The sequence below is a fragment of the Oncorhynchus gorbuscha genome, linkage group LG13 (genome assembly GCF_021184085.1).
Source record: "Oncorhynchus gorbuscha isolate QuinsamMale2020 ecotype Even-year linkage group LG13, OgorEven_v1.0, whole genome shotgun sequence".
NCBI classification, from domain to species: domain Eukaryota; kingdom Metazoa; phylum Chordata; class Actinopteri; order Salmoniformes; family Salmonidae; genus Oncorhynchus; species Oncorhynchus gorbuscha.
Window position 1 is genome coordinate 93,810,548 of NC_060185.1, and position 24,141 is coordinate 93,834,688.

The 24,141-nt window shown below is 42.4% G+C and overlaps 1 protein-coding gene across 3 annotated transcripts in view; it reads right to left on the minus strand.

The window, feature by feature from the left end:
• Positions 1–370: 370 nt before the first annotated feature.
• LOC123993744 (annexin A6-like) overlaps positions 371–24,141 on the minus strand; it is a 133,891-nt gene continuing 110,120 nt past the window's right edge. For 2 of the 3 annotated variants that reach the window (XM_046296191.1, XM_046296192.1), the window contains 13 exons: positions 23,975–24,033; positions 21,922–22,000; positions 20,713–20,794; positions 20,457–20,551; positions 20,114–20,227; positions 18,797–18,887; positions 6,325–6,404; positions 5,041–5,094; positions 4,865–4,958; positions 4,133–4,228; positions 3,726–3,784; positions 3,105–3,242; positions 371–1,076 (listed from right to left, as the gene is read on the minus strand). In XM_046296191.1, the coding sequence (XP_046152147.1) occupies positions 1,017–1,076; positions 3,105–3,242; positions 3,726–3,784; positions 4,133–4,228; positions 4,865–4,958; positions 5,041–5,094; positions 6,325–6,404; positions 18,797–18,887; positions 20,114–20,227; positions 20,457–20,551; positions 20,713–20,794; positions 21,922–22,000; positions 23,975–24,033 (1,101 nt within the window). In that variant the 3' untranslated portion in view covers positions 371–1,016. The remainder of the gene's footprint in view (positions 1,077–3,104; positions 3,243–3,725; positions 3,785–4,132; positions 4,229–4,864; positions 4,959–5,040; positions 5,095–6,324; positions 6,405–18,796; positions 18,888–20,113; positions 20,228–20,456; positions 20,552–20,712; positions 20,795–21,921; positions 22,001–23,974; positions 24,034–24,141) is intronic. The other variant, XM_046296193.1, reaches the window with a different exon arrangement.

A 24,141-nucleotide genomic window follows, 5' to 3' on the forward strand; every position in this document is an offset into this window, starting at 1 on the left:
AGTGCACTATATAGGGGACAACGTGCCATTTGGTACGTAGAGACATTGACACGGTCCTGCTATATCTGGAGCACTGTCAGCAGAGATCAACACAGGGCTTTAAAATGATCTCAGCCAAATGACACACAATATGTCCATTTTTACACACAATATGTCCATTTTTACACACAATATGTGCATTTTTACACACAATATGTGCATTTTTACACACAATATGTGCATTTTTACACACAATATGGACCTAAGCGGAATTTGGTTGAAATGTATTCAATGCTGTTAGAACATTTATGCATGTTTATATGTATTTGTCATAATATAGATCATATCTTATCAGTCAAATCAGTCTTCAAATAAAGACAAGGAAACAGAATTCATAACTACGACGCATCCCTTTAATTATCAGGCGAAACAATGTAACGTGCCTAAAACCATACAGTATTCATTGGATGGATGACCTATTGACCTATCGCATTGTAGAAGCGCTATACAAAAAAAAGAAGTCTTCAATAGGTTGAGAGTTAGACACATAGGCAAGCAGTTTCCTATCTCTCACGTTCAATGTAAATACCACTAACACTACAGAAGTTCTGTAAAAAAAGATTTGACATGAAGAAGACAGGCTAGCTGACACGGAGGTGACAGCACAGAGCTTTGGCTCCTGTTCCACTTCTTTACAAATGCATCATTAGTTAGTGATAAGTGTAAGTATTGCAAGGTTAGCACCCTAAAATCACTTGAACCAAATTAGATCTGTGATTACTTCAAGGAAGCTAGGAAGGCTGAACGGAACAGGGACTATATGGGGAGGCTGTTGAGGTCATAGGTCACTTTTGGCAGAGGAGTGGCAGCGGTGTGGGACAAACAGAGCAGACTGATTATCCCCACGGGGTTCAATGGGGATGTACGCACAGCACAGTTGACCGGTAGATTGACAGCTTCAGTTGGTGTTCTAGAGTGTTCCAGAAGCTCCACTGGTGTTCTAGAGCCTTCTGGAAGCCTGCTGGGTGGTTCTGGTTCTAGTCTTGTCCTCCACACAGCATCAGCAGGGTCTTACGGTAGTCCCCTGAGGTATCACCCTGAAAGAGGAAGCAACAGCTTTTTAGGAACTTACTAAAACAGTCTCCGTCCCAAATGGCCTATTTAGGAAACGGGGCCATTTGGAACACATTCAAATTTTGAACACAAAATTGAACACACATTGAGAGGAAGGAGTATTTAGTGCCTCTTTTACTGAGTGTTCGAACAGAACAGTATACGTTATTATATCACATATTATATAATTAAGCAATAAGGCCCGAGGGGGTGTGGTATATGGCCAATATACCACGGCTAAGGGCTGTTATTATGCACAACGCAACGCGGAGTGCCTGGACACAGCCCTTAGCCGTGATATATTGGCCATATATCACAAACCCCTGAGGTGTCTTATTGCTATTATACACTGGTTACCAACGTCATACCCGTGGTATACTCTCTCGCCCCCTGGGGGGAGGAAGAGCACGATGGGTATTGTTATGTAGAATAAACTGTAGAATGTAGAATAAACTTCACTCACTCATATAGAATTATACGGACGGTCATATTATGTCCCTTTGTCCTATCGTTGTCTAATATCTTTTCACTTTTGTTTTGAATGTTCTTAATTGGAAAATGCAAAAAAAAGAATATTAATAAAATTTAAAAAAAGATGGTGTTGGAGTCGTGCGGGGCAACACAGTCATGGGTGAACTGGGAGCACAGGAGGGGACTAAGTACACACCCCTGAGGGGCCCCAGTGTTGAGGACCAGCGTGGCAGATGTGTTGTTGCCTACCCTTACCACCTGGGGGCGGCCCGTCAGGAAGTTCAGGATCCAGATGCAGAGGGAGGTGTTTAGTCCCAGGGTCCTTAGCTTAGTGATGAGTTTTGTGGGCACTATGGTGTTGAACACTGAGCTGTAGTCAATGAACAGCATTCTCACATAGGTGTTCCTTTTGTCCAGGTGGGAAAGAGCAGTGTGGAGTGCGAGGGCAGTGTGGAGTTTTTGGGATAATGGTGTTGATGGGAGCCATGACCAGCCTTTCAAAGCATTTCATGGCTACTGACGTGAGTGCTACGGAGCGGTAATCATTTAGGCAGGTTACCGTTGCGTTCTTCTTGGGCACAGGGACTACGGTGGTCTTCTTGAAACATGTAGGTATTACAGACTGGGTCAGGGAGAGGTTGAAAATGTCAGTGAAGACACTTTGCCAGTTGGTCAGCGCATGCTCGAAGTACACGTCCTGGTAATCCGTCTGGCCCTACGGCCTTCTGAATGTTGACCTGTTTAAAGGTCTTGTTCACATCGGATGTTGCAAAGCTCTTTTCGGGTCATAAGAGACGGTAGCAGCAACATTATGTACAAAAATAAGTTACAAACAATGTGAAAAAAAATATTTAAAAAATAGCACAGTTGGTAATAATATCATAGACATTATTTAAGGGCCACCCTAACCTGCAGAAGTTATGACTGGGGAGAGTGACCCAAATGGAACTCTATTCTCTCGAAAGTGCACTACTTTCAACCAGGACCAATAGGGTTGTTCACTACATAGGGTATAGGGTGACATTTAGTGAACCCTGTTTTTTGTGGGTTTTTTTGTTTTGTTTTTTACATGTGAGAGCCAGTATAGATCTGTTATTGAGGCACTTCCTGCCTCGGCATCTCCTAGCCAATCACGCTCGGCGGCTTACATAAAGGAAGTTGAGCACGCAGGGGAAATTCCTAAACAGCTGTATTTTGGCATCCGCAGCGCCAAAAGCCCCACCCAACACAGGAAGCTATAGAGAACATTTCGTCTCGATCAAAAGAGTATGTGCAGCAGAGTAGACAGACAGACAGACAGACAGACAGACAGACAGACAGACAGACAGACAGACAGACAGACAGACAGACAGACAGACAGACAGACAGACAGACAGACAGACAGACAGACAGACAGACAGACAGACAGACAGACAGACAGACAGACAGACAGACAGACAGACAGACAGACAGACAGACAGTGTGAGGGTACAGGGATATGTAAAGCACAGCAGACAGTAGACAGCAGTGTGTTAATCTCCATGTAAAATATAAAAACTTACAACCATGGTTTCTACCTGGATGAATTCATGGAGAGAACAGTCGTGAGTCTCCTTGAACTCTTTGCGAATGTTGAAAAGGTCGACTTCGCTGCGTGAGACCATGATGCGGATGAGAGCCCTGTCGTCTGTGCCCATACCCTGGGGAGAGGAAAGAGCCACATGGTTATCCATATAGCTGGATCCCTGGTATTCACTGTTGAAGTATCAACATCTATACTCTTTCTGGGGTCCACACAAACACAACACAAAACACAATACAAAACACAACACAATACAAAACACAACACAAAACACAATACAAAACACACAACACAATACAAACACAAAACAATCACAATACAAAACACAATACAAAACACAACACAATACAAAACACAACACAATACAAACACAAAACAAACACAACACAAAATAACACAAAACACAAACACAACACAAAACACATAGTACATAGCCTACCAGGTAGACATAAACAACATGAACTGCTCAGAAAATCCATCCCCTGCTAGTACTAACATCTAGCCTAGTAAAAACTGCATTTAGCTAGCTATCCACAGGCCAGTAAAATATAGCTGGACTGCAATGTGAGCCATTTTGTAAAAGGAGACAAAATAGACCTACCTTCATGGCTTTGTACAGGCGCTCAGCAAAGTAATTAGACTGGTTCTTTACACTCCGAACTGCAGAGAGAAAGAGAGATATGATAGGTCAACAACAAACAAAATATTACAATAGCCAAACCTGTAAGATGTCATTTGTCAACAGCCTCAATTTTTTTTTAACCTTTATTTAACCAGGCAAGTCAGTTAAAGAACAAATTCTTATTTACAATGACGGCCTAGGAACAGTGGGTTAAATGCCTGTTCAGGGGCAGAACGACAGATTTGTACCTTGTCAGCTCAGGGATTTGAACCAGCAACCTTCCGGTTACTAGTCCAGGCTACCCTGCCGCCCCAATGACCTATACTCCACTCTGGAGTCAAGGGCCTAAATAGGTCAGTAAGCAGTCCATGCAGAACAATCCTTACCTAGGCCATACATGGCCTGTTTCACGTCTCCAGACATCTCCTTCTTGATGATCTGTTCAATGTCCTTATTGCTGCATCGAACAAACTCTTGGAACACTGAGAAACAGAAATGACATGTTAATCGTCAATCATAAAAGCCAGATATCGAGGCTTATATATCCAATAATATGTCTATATAATACCGCATTAGTGCTAACACAGTGTTTCTCTGGTACCTCTCTGAGATGTGGTCAATAGTGATTAAATAGTGTTTCTCTGGTACCTCTCTGAGATGTGGTCAATAGTGATTAAACAGTGTTTCTCTGGTACCTCTCTGAGATGTGGTCAATAGTGATTAAATAGTGTTTCTCTGGTACCTCTCTGAGATGTGGTCAATAGTGATTAAATAGTGTTTCTCTGGTACCTCTCTGAGATGTGGTCAATAGTGATTAAATAGTGTTTCTCTGGTACCTCTCTGAGATGTGGTCAATAGTGATTAAATAGTGTTTCTCTGGTACCTCTCTGAGATGTGGTCAATAGTGATTAAACAGTGTTTCTCTGGTACCTCTCTGAGATGTGGTCAATAGTGATTAAATAGTGTTTCTCTGGTACCTCTCTGAGATGTGGTCAATAGTGATTAAATAGTGTTTCTCTGGTACCTCTCTGAGATGTGGTCAATAGTGATTAAATAGTGTTTCTCTGGTACCTCTCTGAGATGTGGTCAGTAGTGATTAAACAGTGTTTCTCTGGTACCTCTCCTGAGATGTGGGAAGCTCCAGGTACAGAGGATACTCATGAACTTAATCTCCATGTCGTCAGAGTCTTCGTTACAGGCATCGGCCAGTTCCTGAAAAGAGAATCAACACTATTCCATAATAAATCCCGTTGAAAATCTAACGAGCGAAAGTCATGTTGCATGATGTACTCACCTGGGCGTCCACCAATGCTCTGTCACAGTCGGCTGGACCCTGCTCTCTCGCCCCCTGGGGGAGAAGTGGGTCATTGTTATGTAGAATAAACTAAACTCAGTGTTATCTCTGGTACCTGTTGTTTTGAGATGTACAGTATGAGGGAATAAACGTTAGTGTTTCCTCTGGTTACCTCTCCTGAGATGTGGGACCTCCGTGGTACAGAGGATACTCATGAACCTAATACCTCCGTCGTTAGAGTCTTCGACGTCACCCACGTTACCAGTTACCGACGTCACCTCGAATCACCACTACGCCACCTAATAACCCCGTCACCCACGTCACCTACGTCACCTACGCCACCTGTTACCGACGTTACCGACGTCACCTTCGTCACCCACGCACCGACGTTACCGACGTTACCGACGTTACCGACGTTACCACGCGTTACCGACGTTACCAACCGATTACCCGTTGAAAATCTACCTCGTTACCTCACGTCACCCACGTTGCCTGATGTTACCTCACGTCACCTGGGCGTCCACCAATGCTCTGTCACCTAGTCGGCTGGACCCTTACCTCACGTCACCCCGTCACCTGGGGGAGGAAGTCACCTACGTCACCTTATTGTTATTATTATTATTATATTATGTAGAATAAACTTACCTACGTCACCTATAGAATTACCTCGTTACCATACCTTATGGCCTGTTGTTTTGTAGATGTACAGTATGAGGGAATAAACGTTACCTACGTTACCGACGTTACCGACGTTACCTACGTTACCTACGTCACCTACGTTACCTACGTTACCTACGTTACCTACGTCACCGACGTTACCTACGTCACCTACGTTACCGACGTCACCTACGTCACCTACGTCACCTACGTTACCTACGTCACCTACGTTACCTACATCACCTACGTTACCCACGTTACCTACGTCACCTACGTTACCTACGTCACCTACGTCACCTACGTTACCTACGTTACCTACGTCACCTACGTTACCTACGTCACCTACGTTACCTACGTCACCTACGTCACCGACGTTACCGACGTTACCGACGTTACCGACGTCACCTACGTTACCTACGTTACCTACGTCACCTACGTCACCTACGTTACCTACGTTACCTACGTTACCTACGTTACCGACGTTACCGACGTTACCGGCCACCTCGTTACCTACGTCACCTACGTCACCTACGTCACCTACGTTACCTACGTTACCTACGTCACCTACGTTACCTACGTCACCTACGTTACCTACGTTACCTACGTTACCTACGTTACCTACGTTACCTGCACCAGCGATGTGAGGATCTGACTGAAGCGCCCTGAGGTGTCTGACTGGATAGCTTCCTCCATGCTCTTCTTATAGCCTGCAAGACATCAGACCCAGGTTAATACAAGGCTATTATTCATGCATCATAGGTGTTTATAGCTACAGTAAAGACTAGTGCTTCAGTGTGTTATGGTTTAGTAACAGCTACCAGAACAACTGGCTCCCCCTAAAGGCAATAATAGGTACCACAGTTGAAAGAACAAATAAAATAACCATTGTATTTGATGTGTACACATATTTTGTAGATGTTGTTGCAGGTTCAGCAAAATGATTATGTTTCTAGCTCTAACAGTACAGCAAAATGATTATGTTTCTAGCTCCAACAGTACAGCAAAATGATTATGTTTCTAGCTCCAACAGTACAGCAAAATACTTGTGTTTCTAGCTCCAACAGTACAGCAAAATGCTTGTGTTTCTAGCTCCATCAGTACAGCAAAATACTTATGTTTCTAGCTCCAACAGTACAGCAAAATACTTATGTTTCTAGCTCCATCAGTACAGCAAAATGATTATGTTTCTAGCTTCAACAGTACAGTAAAATGATTGTGTTTCTAGCTCCATCAGTACAGCAAAATGCCTGTGTTTCTAGCTCCATCAGTACAGCAAAATGATTGTGTTTCTAGCTCCAACAGTACAGCAAAATGCTTGTGTTTCTAGCTCTAACAGAACAGCAAAATGATTATGTTTCTAGCTCTAACAGTACAGCAAAATGCCTGTGTTTCTAGCTCTAACAGTACAGCAAAATGCCTGTGTTTCTAGCTACAACAGTACAGCAAAATGCCTGTGTTTCTAGCTCTAACAGTACAGCAAAATGCCTGTGTTTCTAGCTCCAACAGTACAGTAATATCTAATGCTTGTGTTTCTAGCTCCAACAGTACAGTAATATCTAATGCTTGTGTTTCTAGCTCCAACAGAACAGTAATATCTAATGCTTGTGTTTCTAGCTCCAACAGTACAGTAATATCTAATGCCTGTGTTTCTAGCTTCAACAGCACAGTAAAATGATGGTGTTTCTAGCTCCAACAGTACAGAAAAATGCCTGTGTTTCTAGCTCCATCAGTACAGCAAAATGATTGTGTTTCTAGCTCCAACAGTATAGCAAAATGCCTGTGTTTCTAGCTCCAACAGTACAGTAAAATATTGTGTTTCTAAACAGTGAAAATTGTGTTTCTAGCTCCAACAGTACAGCAAAATGATTGTGTTTCTAGCTCCAACAGTACAGCAAAATGATTGTGTTTCTAGCTCCAACAGTACAGCAAAATGATTGTGTTTCTAGCTCCAACAGTACAGTAATATCTAATTCTTGTGTTTCTAGCTCCAACAGTACAGTAATATCTAATGATTGTGTTTCTAGCTCCAACAGTACAGCAAAATGATTGTGTTTCTAGCTCCAACAGTATAGCAAAATGCCTGTGTTTCTAGCTCCAACAGTACAGTAATATCTAATTCTTGTGTTTCTAGCTCCAACAGTACAGCAAATGATTGTGTTTCTAGCTCCAACAGTACAGCAAAATGCCTGTGTTTCTAGCTCCAACAGTAAAGTAATATCTAATGCTTGTGTTTCTAGCTCCAACAGAACAGTAATATCTAATGCTTGTGTTTCTAGCTCCAACAGTACAGTAATATCTAATGCTTGTGTTTCTAGCTCCAACAGAACAGTAATATCTAATGCTTGTGTTTCTAGCTCCAACAGAACAGTAATATCTAATGCCTGTGTTTCTAGCTCCAACAGCACAGTAAAATGATGGTGTTTCTAGCTCCAACAGTACAGTAAAATGATTGTGTTTCTAGCTCCAACAGAACAGCAAAATGCCTGTGTTTCTAGCTCCAACAGTACAGAAAAATGATGCCTGTGTTTCTAGCTCCAACAGTACAGCAAAATGATTGTGTTTCTAGCTCCAACAGTACAGCAAAATGCCTGTGTTTCTAGCTCCAACAGTACAGCAAAATGATTGTGTTTCTAGCTCCATCAGTACAGCAAAATGATTGTGTTTCTAGCTCCAACAGTACAGTAAAATGCCTGTGTTTCTAGCTCTAACAGTACAGCAAAATGATTGTGTTTTATCCAAAGTACAGCAAAAGTGATTGTGTTTCATACATTCCAACAGTACAGCAAAATTATTGTGTTTCTAGCTCCAACAGAACAGCAAAATGCCTGTGTTTCTAGCTCCAACAGTACAGCACAATGATTGTGTTTCTAGCTCCAACAGTACAGCACAATGATTGTGTTTCTAGCTCCAACAGTACAGCAAAATGATTGTGTTTCTAGCTCCAACAGAACAGCAAAATGCCTGTGTTTCTAGCTCCAACAGTACAGTAATATCTAATGATTGTGTTTCTAGCTCCAACAGTACAGTAATATCTAATGATTGTGTTTCTAGCTCCATCAGTACAGCAAAATGATTGTGTTTCTAGCTCCAACAGTACAGCAAAATGCCTGTGTTTCTAGCTCCAACAGTACAGTAATATCTAATGATTGTGTTTCTAGCTCCAACAGTACAGCAAAATGATTGTGTTTCTAGCTCCAACAGTACAGCAAAATGCCTGTGTTTCTAGCTCCAACAGTACAGTAATATCTAATGATTGTGTTTCTAGCTCCAACAGTACAGCAAAATGATTATGTTTCTAGCTCCAACAGTACAGCAAAATGCCTGTGTTTCTAGCTCCAACAGTACAGCAAAATGATTGTGTTTCTAGCTCCAACAGTACAGCAAAATGATTGTGTTTCTAGCTCCAACAGTACAGCAAAATGATTGTGTTTCTAGCTCCAACAGTACAGCAAAATGATTGTGTTTCTAGCTCCAACAGTACAGCAAAATGATTGTGTTTCTAGCTCCAACAGTACAGCAAAATGATTGTGTTTCTAGCTCCAACAGAACAGCAAAATGCCTGTGTTTCTAGCTCCAACAGTACAGCAAAATGCCTGTGTTTCTAGCTCCAACAGTACAGCAAAATGCCTGTGTTTCTAGCTCCAACAGTATGGACAGTAGTTATATAGGATGGTTTGTATAGATGTAACAGTATAACTCTAGACCGTCCCCTCATCCATACCCGGGCGCGAACCAGGGACCCTCTGCACACATCAACAACAGTCACCCTCGAACCATTGCTCCACAAAAGCCGCGGCCCTTGCAGGTCAAGGGCGAACTACTACTTCAAGGTCTCAGAGCAAGTGACGTCACCGATTGAAACGCTATTTAGCGCGTACCACCGCTAACTAAGCTAGCTTTTTCACATCCGTTACATAGACAGTAGTTATATAGGATGGTGTGTATAGACAGTAGTTATATAGGATGGTGTGTATAGACAGTATAGACAGTAGCTATATAGGATGGTGTGTATAGACAGTATAGACAGTAGTTATATAGGATGCTGTGTATAGACAGCAGTTATAAGGATGGTGTGTATAGACAGTAGTTATATCGGGATGGTGTGTATAGACAGTAGTTATATAGGAGGGTGTGTATAGACAGCATAGACAGTAGTTATATAGGATGGTGTGTATAGACAGTAGTTATATAGGATGCTGTGTATAGACAGTATAGACAGTAGTTATACAGGATGGTGTGTATAGACAGTAGTTATATAGGATGGTGTGTATAGACAGTAGTTATACAGGATGGTGTGTATAGACAGTAGTTATATAGGATGGTGTGTATAGACAGTAGTTATATAGGATGCTGTGTATAGACAGCAGTTATATAGGATGGTGTGTATAGACAGTAGTTATATAGGATGGTGTGTATAGACAGTAGTTATATAGGATGGTGTGTATAGACAGTATAGACAGTAGTTATATATGATGGTGTGTATAGACAGTAGTTATATAGGATGGTGTGTATAGACAGTATAGACAGTAGTTATATAGGATGGTGTGTATAGACAGTAGTTATATAGGATGGTGTGTATAGACAGTATAGACAGTAGTTATATAGGATGGTGTGTATAGACAGTAGTTATATAGGATGGTGTGTATAGACAGTATAGACAGTAGTTATATAGGATGGTGTGTATAGACAGTAGTTATATATGATGGTGTGTATAGACAGTATAGACAGTAGTTATATAGGATGGTGTGTATAGACAGTAGTTATATAGGATGGTGTGTATAGACAGTAGTTATACAGGAAGGTGTGTATAGACAGTATAGACAGTAGTTATATAGGATGGTGTGTATAGACAGTAGTTATATAGGATGGTGTGTATAGACAGTAGTTATACAGGAAGGTGTGTATAGACAGTATAGACAGTAGTTATATAGGATGGTGTGTATAGACAGTAGTTATATAGGATGGTGTGTATAGACGGTAGTTATATATGATGGTGTGTATAGACAGTATAGACAGTAGTTATATAGGATGGTGTGTATAGACAGTAGTTATATAGGATGGTGTGTATAGACAGTATAGACAGTAGTTATATAGGATGGTGTGTATAGACAGTATAGACAGTAGTTAAATAGGATGGTGTGTATAGACAGTAGTTATATAGGATGGTGTGTATAGACAGTAGTTATATAGGATGCTGTGTCTAGACAGTAGTTATATAGGATGGTGTGTATAGACAGTAGTTATATAGGATGGTGTGTGTAGACAGTATAGACAGTAGTTATATAGGATGGTGTGTATAGACAGTAGTTATATAGGATGGTGTGTATAGACAGTGTAGACAGTAGTTATATAGGATGGTGTGTATAGACAGTGTAGACAGTAGTTATATAGGATGGTGTGTATAGACAGTATGGACAGTAGTTATATAGGATGGTGTGTATAGACAGTAGTTATATATGATGGTGTGTATAGACAGTATAGACAGTAGTTATATAGGATGGTGTGTATAGACAGTAGTTATATAGGATGGTGTGTATAGACAGTAGTTATATAGGATGGTGTGTATAGACAGTAGTTATATAGGATGGTGTGTATAGACAGTAGTTATATAGGATGGTGTGTATAGACAGTAGTTATATAGGATGGTGTATATAGACAGTAGTTATATAGGATGGTGTATATAGACAGTAGTTATATAGGATGGTGTGTATAGACAGTATAGACAGTAGTTATATAGGATGGTGTATATAGACAGTAGTTATATAGGATGGTGTGTATAGACAGTAGTTATATAGGATGGTGTGTATAGACAGTAGTTATATAGGATGGTGTGTATAGACAGTATAGACAGTAGTTATATAGGAGGGTGTGTATAGACAGTAGTTATACAGGATGGTGTGTATAGACAGTATAGACAGTAGTTATATAGGATGGTGTGTATAGACAGTAGTTATATAGGAGGGTGTGTATAGACAGTGTAGACAGTAGTTATATAGGATGCTGTGTCTAGACAGTAGTTATATAGGAGGGTGTGTATAGACAGTAGTTATATAGTATGGTGTGTATAGACAGTACAGACAGTAGTTATATAGGATGGTGTGTATAGACAGTAGTTATATAGGAGGGTGTGTATAGACAGTAGTTATATAGGATGGTGTGTATAGACAGTATAGACAGTAGTTATATAGGATGGTGTGTATAGACAGTACTTATAGGATGGTGTGTATAGACAGTAGTTATATAGGATACTGTGTCTAGACAGTAGTTATATAGGATGGTGTGTATAGACAGTAGTTATATAGGATGGTGTGTATAGACAGTAGTTATATAGGATGGTGTGTATAGACAGTACTTATAGGATGGTGTGTATAGACAGTAGTTATATAGGATACTGTGTCTAGACAGTAGTTATATAGGATGGTGTGTATAGACAGTAGTTATATAGGATGGTGTGTATAGACAGTAGTTATATAGGATGGTGTGTATAGACAGTAGTTATATAGGATGGTGTGTATAGACAGTAGTTATATAGGATGGTGTGTATAGACAGTATAGACTGTAGTTATATAGGATGGTGTGTATAGACAGTATAGACTGTAGTTATATAGGATGGTGTGTATAGACAGTAGTTATATAGGATGGTGTGTATTGCTGTGCGTTTTGTTGCCAACCTATTTTGCTACCTGACAACTTTACGGGTTTCACTTTTTAATTACCGTTCATATATTTATTTTTTCCTCGACTTTTTCACTCCGGACGCTTTATCTGGACACGATTCGTCAGGACCTCCAACAGCCGAAGCTAAGTAGTAACATTAACATGATGCCTTCTAATTGCAGCCGCTGTGCTCGCCTTACGGCGAGGATAGCTGTACTGCAAGCCCAGCTTCAGACGCAATCGTTAGGCAAGGGTAATTTCAGTGTAGGAAAGGATGAAACAGCGTCTGTGCCACCAGTAAGTACAGATAGTAGTATAAATCCCCTGGCACAGTCCCCGCAGCCGGACAACTTTCTCACGGTTTCTGGAAGGAAATGCTGTAGGAACGCTCAACCGGTGTCGCTCATTCAGCAGACAGAAACTTTCAACCGGTTCTCCCCATTAAGCAGCGGGTCGGTGTCAGAGGCCGAGTCTTCTCTGGTCTCTACTCCTCCCGTTACGGGGTCTGAGACGCCGAAGCTTCCCACCATTAGCTCTGACAAATTGAAAACTCTAGTCATTGGCGACTCCATTACCCGCAGTATTAGACTTAAAGCGAATCATCCAGCGATCATACACTGTTTACCCGGGGGCAGGGCTACCGACGTTAAGGCTAATCTGAAGATGGTGCTGGCTAAAGCTAAAACTGGCGAGTGTAGAGAGTATAGAGATATTGTTATCCACGTCAGCACCAACGATGTTAGGATGAAACAGTCAGAGATCACCAAGCGCAACATAGCTTCTGCGTGCATATCAGCTAGAAAGATGTGTCGGCATCGAGTAATTGTCTCTGGCCCCCTCCCAGTTAGGGGGAGTGATGAGCTCTACAGCAGAGTCTCACAACTCAATCGCTGGTTGAAAACTGTTTTCTGCCCCTCCCAAAAGATAGAATTTGTAGATAATTGGCCCTCTTTCTGGGACTCGCCCACAAACAGGACCAAGCCTGACCTGCTGAGGAGTGACGGACTCCATCCTAGCTGGAGGGGTGCTCTCATCTTATCTGCCAACATAGACAGGGCTCTAACTCCTCTAGCTCCACAATGAAATAGGGTGCAGGCCAGGCAGCAGGCTATTAGCCAGCCTGCCAGCATAGTGGAGTCTGCCACTAGCATAGTTAGTGTAGTCAGCTTAGCTATCACCATTGAGACCGTGTCTGTGCCTCGACCTGGGTTGGGCAAAACTAAACATGGCGGTGTTCGCCTTAGCAATCTCACTAGGATAAAGACCACCTCCATTCCTGTCATTACTGAAAGAGATCATGATACCTCACATCTCAAAATAGGGCTACTTAATGTTAGATCCCTTACTTCAAAGGCAATTATAGTCAATGAACTAATCACTGATCATAATCTTGATGTGATTGGCCTGACTGAAACATGGCTTAAGCCTGATGAATTTACTGTGTTAAATGAGGCCTCACCTCCTGGCTACACTAGTGACCATATCCCCGTGCATCCCGCAAAGGCGGAGGTGTTGCTAACATTTACGATAGCAAATTTCAATTTACAAAAAAAAAATGACGTTTTCGTCTTTTGAGCTTCTAGTCATGAAATCTATGCAGCCTACTCAATCACTTTTTATAGCTACTGTTTACAGGCCTCCTGGGCCATATACAGCGTTTCTCACTGAGTTCCCTGAATTCCTATCAGACCTTGTAGTCATTGCAGATAATATTCTAATCTTTGGTGACTTTAATATTCACATGGAAAAGTCCACAGACCCACTCCAAAAGGCTTTTGGAGCCATCATCGACTCAGTGGGTTTTGTCCAACATGTCTCTGGACCCACTCACTCTCACAGTCATACGCTGGACCTAGTTTTGTCCCATGGAATAAATGTTGTGGATCTTAATGTTTTTCCTCATAATCCTGGACTATCAGACCACCATTTTATTACGTTTGCAATTGCAACAAATAATCTGCTCAGACCCCAACCAAGGAACATCAAAAGTCGTGCTATAAATTCACAGACAACACAAAGATTCCTTGATGCCCTTCCAGACTCCCTCTGCCTACCCAAGGACGCCAGAGGACAAAAAATCCGTTAACCACCTAACTGAGGATCTCAATTTAACCTTGCGCAATACCCTAGATGCAGTTGCACCCCTAAAAACTAAAAAAATGTCTCATAAGAAACTAGCTCCATGGTACACAGAAAATACCCGAGCTCTGAAGCAAGCTTCCAGAAAATTGGAACGGAAATGGCGCCACACCAAACTGGAATTCTTCCGACTAGCTTGGAAGGATGGTACCGTGCAGTACCGAAGAGCCCTTACTGCTGCTCGATCGTCCTATTTTTCTAACTTAATTGAGGAAAATAAGAACAATCCGAAATTCCTTTTTGATACTGTGGCAAAGCTAACTAAAAGCAGCATTCCCCAAGAGAGGATGACTTGCACTTTAGCAGTGATAAATTCATGAACTTCTTTGAGGAAAAGATTATGATTATTAGAAAGCAAATTACGGACTCCTCTTTAAACCTGCGTATTCCTCCAAACCTCAGTTGTCCTGAGTCTGCACAACTCTGCCAGGACCTAGGATCAAGAGAGACGCTCAAGTGTTTTAGTACTATATCTCTTGACACAATGATGAAAATAATCATGGCCTCTAAACCTTCAAGCTGTATACTGGACCCTATTCCAACTAAACTACTGAAAGAGCTGCTTCCTGTGCTTGGCCCTCCTATGTTGAACATAATAAACGGCTCTCTATCCACTGGATGTGTACCAAACTCACTAAAAGTGGCAGTAATAAAGCCTCTCTTGAAAAAGCCAAACCTTGACCCAGAAAATATAAAAAACTATCGGCCTATATCGAATCTTCCATTCCTCTCAAAGATTTTAGAGAAGGCTGTTGCGCAGCAACTCACTGCCTTCCTGAAGACAAACAATGTATACGAAATGCTTCAGTCTGGTTTTAGACCCCATCATAGCACTGAGACGGCACTTGTGAAGGTGGTAAATGACATTTTGATGGCATCGGACCGAGGCTCTGCATCTGTCCTCGTGCTCCTAGACCTTAGTGCTGCTTTTGATACCATCGATCACCACATTCTTTTGGAGAGATTGGAAACCCAAATTGGTCTACACGGACATGTTCTGGCCTGGTTTAGGTCTTATCTGTCGGAAAGATATCAGTTTGTCTCTGTGAATGGTTTGTCCTCTGACAAATCAACTGTACATTTCGGTGTTCCTCAAGGTTCTGTTTTAGGACCACTATTGTTTTCACTATATATTTTACCTCTTGGGGATGTTATTCGAAAACATAATGTAAACTTTCACTGCTATGCGGATGACACACAGCTGTACATTTCAATGAAACATGGTGAAGCACCAAAATTGCCCTCACTAGAAGCATGTGTTTCAGACATAAGGAAGTGGATGGCTGCAAACTTTCTACTATTAAACTCGGACAAAACAGAGATGCTTGTTCTAGGTCCCAAGAAACAAAGAGATCTTCTGTTGAATCTGACAATTAATCTTAATGGTTGTACAGTCGTCTCAAATAAAACTGTGAAGGACCTCGGCGTTACTCTGGACCCTGATCTCTCTTTTGAAGAACACATCAAGACCATTTCGAGGACAGCTTTTTTCCATCTACGTAACATTGCAAAAATCAGAAACTTTCTGTCCAAAAATGATGCAGAAAAATTAATCCATGCTTTTGTCACTTCTAGGTTAGACTACTGCAATGCTCTATTTTCCGGCTACCCGGATAAAGCACTAAATAAACTTCAGTTAGTGCTAAATACGGCTGCTAGAATCCTGACTAGAACCAAAAAATTTGATCATATTACTCCAGTGCTAGCCTCTCTACACTGGCTTCCTGTCAAAGCAAGGGCTGATTTCAAGGTTTTACTGCTAACCTACAAAGCATTACATGGGCTTGCTCCTACCTACCTCTCTGATTTGGTCCTGCCGTACATACCTATACGTACGCTACGGTCACAAGACGCAGGCCTCCTAATTGTCCCTAGAATTTCTAAGCAAACAGCTGGAGGCAGGGCTTTCTCCTATAGAGCTCCATTTTTATGGAACGGTCTGCCTACCCATGTCAGAGACGCAAACTCGGTCTCAACCTTTAAGTCTTTACTGAAGACTCATCTCTTCAGTGGGTCATATGATTGAGTGTAGTCTGGCCCAGGAGTGGGAAGGTGAACGGAAAGGCTCTGGAGCAACGAACCGCCCTTGCTGTCTCTGCCTGGCCGGTTCCCCTTTTTCCACTGGGATTCTCTGCCTCTAGCCCTGTTACGGGGGCTGAGTCACTGGCTTGCTGGGGCTCTCTCGTGCCGTCCCTGGGGGGTGCGTCACCTGGGTGGGTTGATTCACTGTTGTGGTCGGCCTGTCTGGGTTTCCCCCTTGGGTTGTACCGTGTCGGAGATCTTTGTGGGCTATACTCGGCCTTGTCTCAGGATGGTAAGTTGGTGGTTGAAGATTTCCCTCTAGTTGTGTGGGGGCTGTGCTTTGGCAAAGTGGGTGGGGTTATATCCTTCCTGTTTGGCCCTGTCCGGGGTGTCCTCGGATGGGGCCACAGTGTCTCCTGACCCCTCCTGTCTCAGCCTCCAGTATTTATGCTGCAGTAGTTTATGTGTCGGGGGCTAGGGTCAGTTTGTTTATCTGGAGTACTTCTCCTGTCCTATTCGGTGTCCTGTGTAAATCTAAGTGTGCGTTCTCTAATTCTCTCCTTCTCTCTTTCTTTCTCTCTCTCGGAGGACCTGAGCCCTAGAACCATGCCCCAGGACTACCTGACATGATGACTCCTTGCTGTCCCCAGTCCACCTGGCCATGCTGCTGCTCCAGTTTCAACTGGCCTGGGCCCTAGGACCATGTCCCAGGACTACCTGACATGAGGACTCCTTGCTGTCCCCAGTCCACCTGGCCATGCTCCTGCTCCAGTTTCAACTGTTCTGCCTTACTATTATTCAACCATGCTGGTCATTTATGAACATTTGAACATCTTGGCCACGTTCTGTTATAATCTCCACCCGGCACAGCCGGAAGAGGACTGGCCACCCCACATATGCTCTCTCTAATTCTCTCTTTCTTTCTCTCTCTCGGAGGACCTGAGCCCTAGGACCGTGCCCCAGGACTACCTGACATGATGGCTCCTTGCTGTCCCCAGTCCACCTGTCTGTGCTGCTGCTCCAGTTTCAACTGTTCTGCCTTATTATTATTTGACCATGCTGGTCATTTATGAACATTTGAACATCTTGGTCATGTTCTGTTATAATCTCTACCCAGCACAGCCAGAAGAGGACTGGCCACCCCACATAGCCCGGTTCCTCTCTAGGTTTCTTCCTAGGTTTTGGCCTTTCTAGGGAGTTTTTCCTAGCCACCGTGCTTTTACACCTGCATTGTTTGCTGTTTGGGGTTTTAGGCTGGGTTTCTGTACAGCACTTTGAGATATCAGCTGACGTACGAAGGGCTATATAAATAAATTTGATTTGATTTGATTTGTATAGACAGTAGTTATATAGGATGGTGTGTATAGACAGTAGTTATATAGGATGGTGTGTATAGACAGTAGTTATATAGGATGGTGTGTATAGACAGTAGTTATATAGGATGGTGTGTATAGACAGTAGTTATATAGGATGCTGTGTATAGACAGTAGTTATATAGGATGGTGTGTATAGACAGTAGTTATACAGGATGGTGTGTATATACAGTATAGACAGTAGTTATATAGGATGGTGTGTATAGACAGTATAGACAGTAGTTATACAGGATGGTGTGTATATACAGTATAGACAGTAGTTATACAGGATGGTGTGTATAGACAGTATAGACAGTAGTTATACAGGATGGTGTGTATATACAGTATAGACAGTAGTTATATAGGATGGTGTGTATAGACAGTATAGACAGTAGTTATATAGGATGGTGTGTATAGACAGTAGTTATACAGGATGGTGTGTATAGACAGTAGTTATACAGGATGGTGTGTATAGACAGTATAGACAGTAGTTATACAGGATGGTGTGTATATACAGTATAGACAGTAGTTATATAGGATGGTGTGTATAGACAGTATAGACAGTAGTTATATAGGATGGTGTGTATAGACAGTAGTTATACAGGATGGTGTGTATAGACAGTAGTTATACAGGATGGTGTGTATAGACAGTAGTTATATAGGATGGTGTGTATAGACAGTAGTTATACAGGATGGTGTGTATAGACAGTAGTTATATAGGATGGTGTGTATAGACAGTAGTTATACAGGATGGTGTGTATAGACAGTAGTTATATAGGATGGTGTGTATAGACAGTAGTTACTTGGTGGAGGCTGGCTAGTGGTGACTATTTAACAGTGATGGCCTGTGTGGCAACAACCACAGCTTAAAACAGAGACTAGAGGGGAATAATGATTATTATGATGATGGAGTACGCTATAGGCCTCACCAGCCCGGTAGGCAGCGTTCATGGCATGGATCTCCCCGTTGCTCCTGGTTACCAGGATCTCAATCAGAGCATGTTCGTCTGTCCCCGCCCCCTGGCAAAATATGGAAATAATTAGTGTGACTCCCGGGAATAGGAATGAGATGTTGTCATTCTGGTTTGTTTGAGCAACCAAACACTGCATGTATTCTAAATGCTGGGATTTACATTTTAGAATCTTTGGATTTAGTCACCATGGAAACCCCTACCTTGGTCAACACTGTGTCTGCCAGTCTGACTCAATAATGGGAATTTCTCTCTCTCTCTCTCTCTCTCTCTCTCTCTCTCTCTCTCTCTCTCTCTCTCTCTCTCTCTCTCTCTCTCTCTCTCTCTCTCTCTCTCTCTCTCTCTCTCTCTCTCTCTCTCTCTCTCTCTCTCTCTCAATTCAATTCAATTCAATTCAATGGCTTTATTGGCATGGGAAACATGTGTTAACATTGCCAAAGCAAGTGAGGTAAAGGACACAAGATAAAATAAATAAGCATAGATATGGGTTGTATTTACAGTGGTGTGTGTTCTTCACTGGTTGCCCTTTTCTCGTGGCAACAGGTCACACATCTTGCTGCTGTGTTGGCACACTGTGGAATTTCACCCAGTAGATATGGGAGTTTTTCAAAGTTGGATTTGTTTTCAAATGTTTTTGTGGATCTGTGTAATCTGAGGGAAATATGTCTCTCTAATATGGTCATACATTGGGCAGGAGGTTAGGAGGTCTCTCTCTCTGCTTTATTGGCATGGGAAACATATGTAAACATTGCCAAAGTTAGTGGAGTAGATAATAAACTAAAGTTAAATAAACAATACAAATGAACAGTAAACATTACACTCACAGAAGTTCCAAAATAATAAAGACATTTCAAATGCCATATTATGTCTATATCTCCTCTCCTCTCCTCTCCTCTCCTCTCCTCTCCTCTCCTCTCCTCTCCTCTCCTCTCCTCTCCTCTCCTCTCCTCTCCTCTCCTCTCCTCTCCTCTCCTCTCCTCTCCTCTCCTCTCCTCTCCTCTGTGCCATTCTTGTCGAAAGGCACTTTTTAAAATGTATTCATAGTTTGTCATTTCGGTCTCAAACATCAAACCACCCACTGGAGAAAGAACCTGTAGGCTGTCCCTTGTCTGTGGAACATACTAAATCTGTATCACACAGAACAGAAGATGTTATCTCATACTAAGACTTGTCTACTAGATATGTATCACACAGAGAGATCCACCATCCCCACAAACATTCAGTGTCTCTATACATTTCTATATATTATATACACTGACCACCATCTCCTCCTACCTCCATCGCTTTCCTCATCATCTTGGCGTCAAACTCAGCGGGCGTCAGCATCAGGCCGATAATCAGCCTCTCCAGGTTCTTAGAGAGCTCAGACTTCAGATCCTTCATCAGGTCCTGTAAGAGAGGTCGTAGTTAACACACAGAACAGATGACCATCTTATCCTGTGTACATCTGTGGCCCATGTGTGAAACGGCAGGCACAAGATGGCCGCTGTGCATCGCCCACTCGCTGGAATGACGTCATCACATTACATTCTAGCACACAGATTGAGTTTTGGATGTGGTGGGTTTCACAGTACAATGTAAAGCGCTACCATGTGAGTGTTGGGGGTGTCTGTCTTACCCTGCCGAGGATGGACTTAAAGGCCTGTCTGATCTCCTGTCTCTGCTCGTTGCTCCTGTTAGCCACAATGTCAATGATGACGTCTTCATCTGTGCCTGAAGACACGGCGGAAACAATGGTTATAAATACCTGTTTTATCAAACACTTCCACACAATATGTTTCATACAATATCACATGATGTATGAACCAGTTACAACAACGTCATTAACACGGTTTAGAGTGAAGGTGATGTGTTTTCCATGGGAGGCAATGTACCAAAGCCTTTCATGGCTTTCCTCAGGTTCTGAGCATCATCAGCCGGGTCGAAATCACTGGCAGGACGGATGGTCGGTCTGAGCTGAAGAAGAGAGGATGAGAGGGGGCAAGGGTCAAATCAGATATAGTACACACACAGAGACACACACAGCGAGACAGACAGACAGCGAGACAGACAGACAGCGAGACAGACAGACAGACAGCCAGGCAGACAGACAGCGAGACAGCCAGACAGCGAGACAGACAGACAGACAGACAGACAGACAGACAGACAGACAGACAGACAGACAGACAGACAGACAGACAGACAGACAGACAGACAGACAGACAGACAGACAGACAGACAGACAGACAGACAGACAGACAGACAGACAGACAGACAGACAGACTTCTAAGGGTCAGAGCAGCAAACATGCACAGATGTGCAGTTCAGGAACAATCTTAGACTGAGTGTTGTCACAGAAACCAAATATCAATGAATCTTCTATCACTATTGTTTAGTTTATGATCAGAAGTCCTGGAGGGAGAGAGGCCGAGTTATCACGGTAGAGTTATCACCGCGGGTTGAGGGGCCACAGCAAGGGAAGAGACGGTAGAGTTATCACCGCGGGTTGAGGGGCCACAGCAAGGGAAGAGACGGTAGAGTTATCACCGCGGGTTGAGGGGCCACAGCAAGGGAAGAGACGGTAGAGTTATCACCGCGGGTTGAGGGGCCACAGCAAGGGAAGAGACGGTAGAGTTATCACCGCGGGTTGAGGGGCCACAGCAAGGGAAGAGACGGTAGAGTTATCACCGTGGGTTAAGGGGCCATAACAAGGGAAGAGATCCTTGTAAAGGTAATGAGATGCATGCCAGAGCCAGAACAAACATGCAATCTATACTATAAGCAACTCCGAAATGTCGTGTGCTGTTTTCGAGGGCCAAAATGAGCAAAACATATGTGTCCCAAATGGAACCATATAAAGTGCACTAGTTTTGATCAGAGCCCAATTAGTGCACTACATAGGGCCATTTAGAACAGATTGATTGAATAGGGTGCCATTTGGGATGTGTGAGTAGACGGCAGAGGGCAGAGGGCAGAGGGCAGAGGGCAGAGGGTAGAGGGCAGAGGGCAGAGGGCAGAGGGCCGAGGGCAGAGGGCAGAGGGCAGAGGGCAGACGGCAGAGGGCAGAGGGCAGAGGGCAGAGGGCAGAGGGCAGAGGGCCGAACCTGAACTTTGGTTGTGGCACTTGTTTCCCACATCTTGTAGGCTAGCTGAGCAGCCTCTGGGAAGAACTCTCCTGCTAGGCTGCAATGACCAATTACATACCAATGAGTCAAGGAGTATAGAACACAGTGAATCACAAAAAACAGACAGCGGTTTATAAGCCCATCTGGGCTGGGCATCCTGAAGATAAAAGACGCTATAATAATACAATGTATCTAATTGAATCTAACCATGAGTCAACATAACACCACCAACAACAAAACCACAGAGCTAACAACTGACTAGGGCTGTTGCGGTGACCGTATTACCGAGTCATGAAGGCAGTCAAATTCCACGTGAGCATAATTAGGTTTCTCCAAGCTCTGATGCTGCTGATGGTCATAAGTAGGCTACCAAACTTGCTAACTGCCTCGTACTCAGCACTCTATTGTCCCGCTAATCACTTTGACATCAATGCAAATGTTATGGAAAATCTAATCAAACACTTCATAAGAGCCCATGAGCTCCTGTTGCGCAACATTTCTATAGGCTCTGCAATTGTGTGAGAAAACAGAGTGATGGCCTCTATTAAAAAGAGGAGGATCCCATCAGCTTTCTATAGGCTAGGCCTGCTATATTTATTTCTCAACTTTCCTAATATAATATTGTATTCTTCATACTATTAAATAATATTAAAAAATGCCAGGGAATTGTAAGCAAATATTGTCTGCTGAATGAACTAGTGTAGCCCACAGCCATTGGGCATAGCATAAGACCTAACATAAGGACAACTCAGACGACGCTATTCTGTTCTTCTGAAATAGACTACATTTTCTTCATATCATGTTTCTTTTGACCGGTCTAAAATAAATAATGGATTTATTGTGATGGTATAGGTTATATTACATGGATATATTAAACTTTTTAAAATGTAGATGTTTCAAATGTCTACATCAGTGGCTTGTAGGCCATGTGTGGAAGCCAGGAGATGCTAAATGTGTTTATGTTAATTTACAGGTCAATCACCGTGAGACCGACAGTTATTTGCTTGACAATCACCGGCTGCCGAAATGTCATGACCGCCACAGCCTGAACCCCTCCCAAAAACAAAACCAGAGCTATCCCTGACTCCCCAACATATCTAAAGAAAACCCACTGGGGTAATTTCCTAGATAAAATATGCTATTCTGAGATCTGACACATTCAATATGACATCATGTTCCTTTCCTTTGTTTACTCTACTAATAATAGTTCACTAAAGTAGCCAGGTCGTCATTCAGGTCATTCAGGTCGTCATTCCATCAAATTACTGCCGTTTGCTCCTCTTTGATATTTTAGGTAGAAATTGTGCACCATTGCATTTTTAGAAGCCTGCTATATTAAATGAAGTGCCCTTTAATATAGACTAGATGGAGAATTGAATAAATCAATTTGTTTTATATGAATAAAGGCTTGCTAGAGTAACAAATTCAGCATTTTGACACAAGGGAATTTATGGCTGATGAAATCATCATCTGTTACAGTCAGCCCTGTTACTAAATTTGACACTTTAATAGTCATTTATTTATTTTTACCCCTTGAGATGGGAAAACATGTTTTTTTATTAAGTTGTACGTGTGCTCTTTATGAAAGATGGTAAAAGAAATATGTGAAATCAAAAGTTTATTTTTAACCAAGTCAAATTTGAATTGTTGGAACGACCCAGCTGTAGCCCTAGCCTACACTAGTCTGGTCACAGATCTGTTTGTACTCTTGCCATCTTCATGCCAACAAAATGTTGGCATGACAATGAGTGACATGCACCCTTCAGGCTTGCCCTTTGAGAGTTATATATTAACAGCATTTCTCCTCTGACTCATTCCTGAACTATGACAACATTTAATTCTAAATTCTCTCACTTTTCAGGGAAGCTTTGGGTTTCAGCTCCTTGCCTTAATGTTTCCCCAGAAAAGGCATTATTAAATCTGCCAACTGTGAATAAATTGAGATGGTGCAATGTCGCCCCCAAGTGGTGTACATGAACTACTGCAAAACACAGTAATGATGAGCTCTATCAATCAGCAATAACTAACTTACTCATCATCTCCTCCACACAGGGCGAGCAGAGTCCTCTTGTAATCTCCTGATGTGTCTTCCTGTTGGGTAGAAGACCAGACAGAATATTAAGATACCATGTTAAAAGATATACAGAGATGTGTACGGATAAACAGAAAGCTACTTAGACAGACAAGGAAACATACAGA